Source organism: Myotis davidii, unplaced genomic scaffold, assembly GCF_000327345.1.
Source record: "Myotis davidii unplaced genomic scaffold, ASM32734v1 scaffold1388, whole genome shotgun sequence".
Taxonomy (NCBI): Eukaryota; Metazoa; Chordata; class Mammalia; order Chiroptera; family Vespertilionidae; genus Myotis; species Myotis davidii.
In genome coordinates this window covers 80,664-89,484 of record NW_006298864.1, presented here as the reverse complement: position 1 = coordinate 89,484, position 8,821 = coordinate 80,664, and the positions used below count along the sequence as shown (strand labels likewise).

At 42.5% G+C, this 8,821-nt stretch overlaps 1 protein-coding gene across 1 annotated transcript in view; it reads right to left on the bottom strand.

Moving 5' to 3' along the window:
- LOC102771014 (zinc finger protein 28 homolog) overlaps positions 1–8,821 on the bottom strand; it is a 39,355-nt gene that overhangs the window by 7,869 nt on the left and 22,665 nt on the right. Inside the window, exons 7-9 of the mRNA XM_015570971.1 lie at positions 7,237–7,323; positions 2,480–2,606; positions 1,010–1,105 (exon numbers count right to left, since the gene is read on the bottom strand). Coding sequence (XP_015426457.1) covers positions 1,010–1,105; positions 2,480–2,606; positions 7,237–7,323 — 310 coding nt within the window. The remainder of the gene's footprint in view (positions 1–1,009; positions 1,106–2,479; positions 2,607–7,236; positions 7,324–8,821) is intronic.

Below are 8,821 nucleotides of genomic sequence, written 5' to 3'. Positions count from 1 at the left end.
AGCCTCATGTTAGTTTCAAGCTGCCTGGCTGCTGGCCGCCATCTTGGCTGTCAGTTAATTTGCATATCGCCCTGATTAGCCAATGGGAAGGGTAGCGGTCGTACCCCAATTACCATGTTTCTCTTTTATTAGTGTAGATTCTTCATCATAAAGTCTTTTTTCTAGGCCCGAACCCTCTCAGCTGCTCCTCAGTCTTCACTGACCTCCAGAACCTCCTCCTGGAGAAGCTCTGGATGGTCGGTGTCCCACCTAAAGAGAGCTGAGCTGCAGGAATAAACGCCACAATGGGCCAGCCTAGCGCAGATGCCAGGGGGCTATGACCTCCCTTGAACTGGGCGGTAAAGTACCATTCTGGGTAGTTAATCTCGAAAATTAAGTTCATTGAAAGAAGCTAGGCACAAAAGATCACAAATGGTCCGATCAGTTGTACAAAGTGTAAGTGTGAGGAAAACAAATCAGTGAAATCAGAAAGCGGTTTCTCTGGAGAGAAGGAAGGGCGGCCCCCCCCTGTAGCCATTCCTCACCCCAGCAAGCCCCCACTGCCCCAGTGTCTATGTCCATTGGTTATGCTAATATGCATGCATACAAGTCCTTTGGTTGCTCTCTAACCCCCCTGCCCCCACCTCCCCTGACATTTGTCTCTGGATCTATTTTTGGCGAGGCCCTTTAATCCAACTCCTCTCCGGGTCCCATTGTTAAAGATGCCCAGCAAACATTTATTTACAAAATATTGGCTTTGCCATCTCCATGTGGTTTGACTTCCTCTCCTTTGAAGCCCAAATCACAACCCTGCTCTCCTCATTATACCTATCTCAGCGGCCTGATTTGTCCTTGGGCCCCATATTCTTATAGAGCCCCTGTATGTACATACATAATAGATTGGGTTATTTCCTCCTTTTAATCTGTTTCATGTCAATTAGATGATTAGCCCTTCCAGAAGAACTTAGAAGGGTAAAAGGAAAATGATTCTCCTCCCCCACACCTGCCTTGTTTGTTCTCACCCACTCACCTGGACAGACTAGTCTGTGGAGTTCATTGTCTATTGTCCATGTTTCTTCCCCTGGTTCCAACTTGGAGAGAGCATCTGGTTTGCTGACTTGATACCCTGTTCATAGGAAATGACAGAAAACTTGGGTTGGGAGAATGTTATGTTTAAGGGACGAGACAGTTCGCACATGTCAGAGACTTTGCTCTCAGGAGAGGGCGCATGTGACACGGTGATTTATGTCTGGTCTCTGTGCAGGCTCTGACACAGAGCTCCTAAAGCGCTTGTAATTTCCTGTGAACAGCATAATAGGAGCATCTTTTCGGATAGTGTAAGCTCCAGAGTCTGACACTAGAACTGCTAACACCCCTGGGCTCTTCAGGGTGATGAGTGCCTTCTGTGTGCTAAGGAGATGACTGGTGGCTGGAGGCTGTAGATAGCTTCAGGGTGGGACTGATCCGGGAAAACAAAGACATGACTAGAGGGCTGGAACCTTCAGCTCCAACCCTTCTCATTGTGGAGAGGGAGAGGGCTGGAGATAGAATGAATCACCAATGGCCAAGAATTTACGCAAGCATGCTTACATCATGGACTTTCCCTAAAGATCCCTAAATACCTGGATGGGAGAGCTACCAGCTTGATGACCACTTTGAGATTCTGGGAGGGTGGTGTGCCTAGAGAGGGCATGGAAGGTCCACACCCCTTTCTCCACACTTTGCCCTAAATATCTCTTCCAAACCAGTTTGGTTCAGTGGATAGAGTGTCGGCCTGCGGACTGAAGGGTCCCAGGTTCGATTCCAGTCAAGGGCATGTACCTTGGTTGTGGGCTCATCCCCAGTAGGGGGTGTGCAGGAGGCAGCTCAATCAATGTTTCTCTCTCATCTATGTTTCTAACTCTCTATCCCTCTCCCTTCCTCTCTGTAAAAAAATCAATAAATATATTAAATACCTCTTCCATTTGGCCATTTATAAGTGGGTTTTTTTTTTAACTTTATAATAAACTGACCATGGTAATAAGTGCCTTCCTGAGTTCTAGGAGCCATTCTAGTGAACTATTAAACCTGAGTGGGCATGGGGCGTTGTTGGAACACCAAATTTACAGCCAAGTTGGACAGATTTATAGCCAAGATGTATCCTGGATACATAATACTTGTGACTGGCATCTGAAGTGAGGGTGGTCCTGTGGTATTAGCCCTTAAACCTGTGGAGTCTGATGCTACCTCTGGGTATTAGTGTCAAAACAGAATTGAATTGAGCTGCAGGACACGCAGTTGGTACCTGGAGAATTTACTGCTGGTGTAGAAAACCCCCACACAGTTGGTATCAGTTGTGTTGGTGGAGTTTATAGTATATTATATGTCTTTATCTGGAGCCAGAAGAGGCACTGAGAACCTGCCATTCAGAGCACTGCAGTGACTCCCAAGTATATGCAGCCGGGAAAGGAAAGACCGCTGACCGGGTGCCCTCTGACTAACACACGGGAGCTGTCCTCACCCACTGACAAGAGGTGGCTGTAGGTCTCCAACATCACGTCCCTGTACAGGATCTTCTGATCAGGGCCCAGGAGCTGCCACTCCTCCCAGGTGAAGTCCATGGCCACATCCTCCAGTGTCAGCGGTTCCTGTAACAACATGGTCCTGTTTACTAGGGAGTGTTTTTCCTTTACTGGCCATAAATAATATAAAGGAAGTTGTCCTGTTCATATTAACTACACTTCTGACACCAATTATAATGTGAGTGTGGTTTAAAAAAAATTTTTTTTAATTGATGAGAGAGAGAGAGAGAAGAAGAAAGAAGAAAGGAAGGAGGGGGGAGGGAGAGAGAGAAACCACAGTTTGTTGCTTTACTTATTTATGCATTCATTGGTTGCTTCTTTTATGTTCCCTTACAGGGGATCAAACCCACAACCTTGGCATATTGGGACAATGCTCTAACCAATTGAGCTAGCTGGCCAGGGCCCAATGTATATATTTCTTATTTCACAAAAGGTTAACATATTAGATACACTGGGGAGATAATTAGTAAAGTGGAATATGCATTTTTAAAAATAACCCAAAATGAAGCAGCCCCAGAAATAGATGGAAAATATAAAGGAGAGTTTAATAAATATGGATAGAGCAAGGTCTAGCATATGCGGTTTTTGGAAGAGATTATACAGAAACAGAAAAGTGATACGAAGATCTCAAGAATGAGAAAATGTCAGAACAGATTAAACTTCCTATAACTCAGACTCAGTAACCCAGCAAAGCCATGCAGGAAATCTGCATGTAGACACTTCCAGCTGAAACGACAGCACACCAGCTGCAAAAAATCAGATTATAAAAACAACCAGAAAGAAAAGATAAATTACTATCAAAAGAAAGACAACATTTACTGAAATAAAGGCAACAGAAGCCAGAAAAAAATGTTGCGAGAAACATATTTGGTCTTTGTCCCTGGTTCCTGGCACAGTTTCTCTTTCTTTCTTTTTTTTTTTAAATAGATTTTTATTGATCTCCGAGAGGAAGGGAGAGGGAGAGATAGAAACATCAATGATGAGAGAGAATCACTGATTGGCACGCCCCCTACTGGGGATACGAGCCGCGGTTTGCCGACCACTGGGCTAGGGCATGGCACAGCTTCTAAAACTCTTGGACTCTCTGATGAGTGTCTTCTGTATGCTAATGAGATGACTAGTGACTGGGGGTTCCTAGATGGCTTCAGGATGGGGGACTGGAGGTTGAGTTCAATCACTAATGGCCAGTGATTTAATCAACCATGCTTACATCATAAAACCCCCTAAACTACAGGTCTGGAGTGCTTCCAGGGTGGTAAACACATTGAGATGTTGGCCGGGTGGTGCTCCCGAGAGGCCCCCGCACCCTTCCCCCAGGCCTTACCCTTCGCATCTCTCCCAGGTGGCTATTCCTGAGTTGTGGCCCTTATAATAAACTAGTGAAGTGCTTTCCCAGGTTCTGTGTGTCATTCCAGCAAATTACCAATCCTGAGAAGGAGGTTGTGGGACCCCAGATTTAGAGCTGGTCATCAGAAATAGAGGTGACAACCTGGGACTTCCGACTGGCACCTAAAGTGGGGTCAGTCTGTGGGACTTACCACCTAACCTGTGGGACCTGACGCTGCCCCCAGGTAGTCAGTGTCCGAACTGAGTTGAATTGTCAGACACCCAGCTGGTGTCCCGAGAATTGTAGAGTGGGTAGATGTGAGAAAAATGACCACACATTTGGTGTTAGAAGTGCTATGAATAAAAACACCCCAGAAAGCCCTAACCGGTTTGGTTCAGTGGATAGAGCTTCGGCCTGTGGACTGAAAGGTCCCAGGTTCGATTCCGGTCAAGGGCATGTACCTGGGTTGCGGGCACATCCCCAGTTGGGGGTGTGCAGGAGGCAGCTGTTCGATGTTTCTCTCTCATCGATGTTTCTAACTCTCTAACCCTCTCCCTTCCTCTCTGTAAAAAATCAATAAAATATATTTTTAAAAAAACAGCCCAGAAGTGTGGAATATCTTCAATGTCCTGATCCTGTGGTCCTGCAGCCTAAGCTCAAATGTCAACAGAAAATAAATTGAGACCTGCTTGTCAACTGAGCAGCCAGAGAGGGAAAAACTATGGGATACTCTTTTCCATGTTATTGCAGACATTACTACATAGAAAAGAGAGCAGACTTGGTAGCGGCTGCAAATTCTTAACACTGCTGATCTGACCACATCTTGAGTTATTTCATGTGAGATGCAGATTCATTTGGAAAAATGAAAACTTAGGTTCAAATACTTTTTTCCTGTTTTAAAGTGCTAACCATAAAATAAGGTAATCTATGAAAGGAATAGAGAGAGGAGAGTATGAAGTATGTTCACATCAAAGCCAAAAAAAAAATCACAGAAAATCAATAACAAGCCCTGGCTGGTGTGTTCAGTGGTTAGAGCACTGGCCTGAGCACTGAAGGGTCGAGGGTTTGATTTCTTGTCAACGGCAAGTGCTTGAGTTGCAGGTTCCATCCCCAGCCCAGTCAGGCGCATGCGGGAGGTAACCAATCGATGTGTCTCTCTCACATTGATGTTTCTTTCTCACCCCCTCCCTCCTTCCCTTCTACTCTCTGAAAATCAATGGAACAAATATCCTTAGGTGAGGAATAACAAAACCAAGAAAAAGAAAGAAAGAAAGGAAAGAAAAAAAGTTTTGTGAGAGGAAAATTTACAGCACCTGCATTACAAAGATATCATGGACAAAGCTAAAAGAAAACTAACAAGTTAGGAAAATATTTTTAATAAACAAAATGATCAATATAGACTGGATATAAATCATACTTATTAATCAGTAAGAAGATATAGTTTTTTTAAAATGTAAAAATGATAAGGACAGGCATTTGACAATAGAAAAAAATCCAACTGACCACAAAATACACAAGGATTTCAACCTCACCTGTGCTGAGGAAAATGAAAAATAAGGCTAAAGAATATTGGGCCATTCAGATTGCTGAAAATTATGAAATTTTATAATGTCCTATTATTAAGTATTGGCAAAGATTTAAGGTGTGGATGATCCCACATATCACATACTATGTAGCAGGCACTCATCAAAATGCTTTACATATTGCAATTCATTTTTTTTTTTTAGTATGACTGTGGACAAATGGAATTTTACATATAGATAATATCCACCAATCAATTGCTGTCATTATTCCTTTAGATGCTTAAATTACACTATCATAGGCCAACAGGTCATGTTCTTTGAAGTATGAGTCCATTGATACATAAATGTATCAGTGATACATAAATGTCACAATAGATGTGTTAATGTACTCAGATATGTACACAAATTCACATACATCGGTAAATAGGCACATATATGTAGATGCACACATAGGTTTAGTGACAGCAAAACACACTAGCAAACATTTGTTAAACAATATGAGGGACAATGAGGAAGGGCGTTACAAAGAGGAAATTTACTTTTTGCCCATGGGCACTCATCATTGGATATTTTTTTCTTTAAAATGTATGTGAACCAATCGACCAGTGTTTCTGTTTCTCTCTCTTTCTCTCTCTCTCTCAAATAAATAAAATCATATTTTTAAAAACAATATCTGTGAGTAATTTGCATAATTATAGAAAAGCAAAGAAAGAAGAGGTCAGAATTGGATTTGAAAATGGGGACGGATTATACATTTTCCAACATGACGTGAAGTTATAAAGCACACACTCTGGAACCCAATAACTTAAGCTCCTATCAGACAAAATTTCTTGCAACTATCTAAGGCCAAATCTGAACTTTAACATTTTTTTTTTTAAAAAGAAAACCATGCAATCCTCCCATTTTCCTAGGCCATTTAGGTTTTATTACTGGATTAAAACCAGACACAGGCTGAGTCCTCTGACTGACTTTCCTTGGTCCCTGACAAAACTGTGTTCACTGAGTTTGCTTGGTCTCTTCCCTAATGGGTCTGTGAAGAGCCCTGGAATAAACAGCAGTGTGAAATCTGCCTCTGCCTTTATTAGAAGTTCAAAACACTGTCCACCCATCACCTCTAGGAAGAATACTAGTATAACATTTTCCCTGAGACCTCAGTGCTAAGAAATATTGACATTCCGAGGAACCGTCTGCTGTCTCCTCACAGTACATGATACATATCATATAATGTAGCATGATTCTCTTGTGTCGGCTGCCACAGACATTAGACACAAGCTACTAGCTAATGTAGCCCAGAGGATCCTTCAATTATATGTTACATGCTAACATGAGTCATTTACTCAGAATCATATGAATACTACATTCTTTTTTTATTGTTTTGTTAATCCTCACCTTAGGATATTTTTTCGTTGATTTTTAGGAAGAGTGGAGGAGAATTTAATTAAAAAAAATATATATATTTTAAATAAGTTAATTAAAAAAGTAATTTTTTTGCTTTTTTTTTTAATCCTCACCCAAGAATATTTTACCATTGATTTTAGAGAGAGGGAAGGGAAAGAGAAACATAGATGTAAGAGAAACACATCAATTGGTTGCCTCCTGGGGAGGAGCCTACAACCAAAGTATGTGTGCCCTTAACCGGAATCAAGCCTGGGACCCTTTGATCCGTAGGTGGACGCTCTATCCACTGAGCCAAACACGCTAGGGCATGAATACTTTATTCTTGGTCCTAATTTTCCCTGATGTTGGAGTTAGATTCAAAGTTTACTTCACTCTGGATACTGAACTGATTTTTACAGGCCACTACAAATCCATTAGGGAATAAAGGAGAGAATAAAACAAACGTTACCTGGGCCTGGGTCATTTCCGTCTGTTTGGGGAAATGGCCAGCAGCTGGTATACTCGTCTTTCTCTTCTCTTGGTATGTCCTAAATTTCTAGTTAAAAATCTCACTCTCCAGTTGAAAGTGTTCCCAGAAAGGACAACATCTAGGTCCTGGAACCTCTTCTTTCTTCATTCTTTTCTTATCTCTTGTCAAAACCTATGGGATGAAGAGCAAGATTACGTTCAGGGTGACATTCCCCTTGCTACGCACTCACCTTAACACATGGTCCCCAGTATTTTGGCTCTTTAGTTAGTTCCCTAGAGATCACACCTGAGGTAATGAAACATAAGACCCTGAAGATATAAGTAGCTTGAATGTGAAAGAGAAAATGGCAAAGGAGAACAGCTCAGCACTGTGCCTCAGTGGCAGGTTAATTTTCAGAACAATTATAGAAATGAGGTCGTAGGGACAGTGAGGAACTGTAAATCTTTCCTTTAAACTATAGCCCGGCTGGTGTGGCTCAGTGGTTGAGTGTCAACCTATGAATCGGGAGGTCACGGTTCCATTCCTGGTCAGAGCACCTGCCTGGGGTTGGGGGCTTGATCCCATGTGGGGGGTGCAGGAGGCGGCCAATGAGTAATTCCCTCTCATCATTGCTCTTTCTATCTCTCTCTCCCTCCCCTTCCTCTCTGAAATCAATAAAAATATATATAAAAAATACATTTTTAAAAAATCATAAAAACTTTTATTTTTTTATATATTTTATTGATTTTTTACAGAGAGGAAGGAAGGGAGATAGAGAATTAGAAGCATCAATGAGAGAGAAACATCGATCAGCTGCTTCCTGCACATACTGGGGATGTGCCCACAACCAAGGTACATGCCCTCGACCGGAATCGAACCTGGGACCTTTCAGTCCGCAGGCTGACGCTCTATCCACCGAGCCAAACCGGTTTCGGCAAAATCATAAAAACTTTTAAAAAGTCTTTATATACCCTGTTTATATACACACTTCACTGAGGAACAATGAACACAGGGAAAAAGGAGAGAGATGGAATAGAAGCTATAAATACAAATTTTTAAAAGAGTTAAAAAATGTAAGTACTGAGAAAATAGCCGTCGTATATTCATACATAGAACCTAAAAGCAAATTTACAGTAACCTTGCAGGAGGAGGATGAAAACAGAATCTTAAATGAAAATCTTAATTTTAAATGTGCTGACTGGTTCACCTACCCCCGAAACTTTTACTTCTGTGGGTTGAAAGGAATGGGATGATGTGGTGGAGAGACTTGGTCCAGGAACCTGAGCCTGCAAGCCTTTGGCCGTCACACATCTCAGCACAGAAGACAGAGCTCCCCCTCCTACCCCCGCAGTGGGGGTTAATACCCAAACCAGACCAGATGCCCGCGTACACTGACCTCCCTGAACGATTCCTCCATCACTGCCTCCGAGTTACTATGTTGTGCCCAGATTTCAAGGTTCCCAAGAGCCCACCAGGGAGCCAGCGAGTCCGATGCAAAAGCAAAGAGTCATTTATTTCAAACCTAGGTTTGGCTCCCCTGCCACACTCACCGATGTGGCCGAGAGAGAGTGAGGCCTGACAGAAC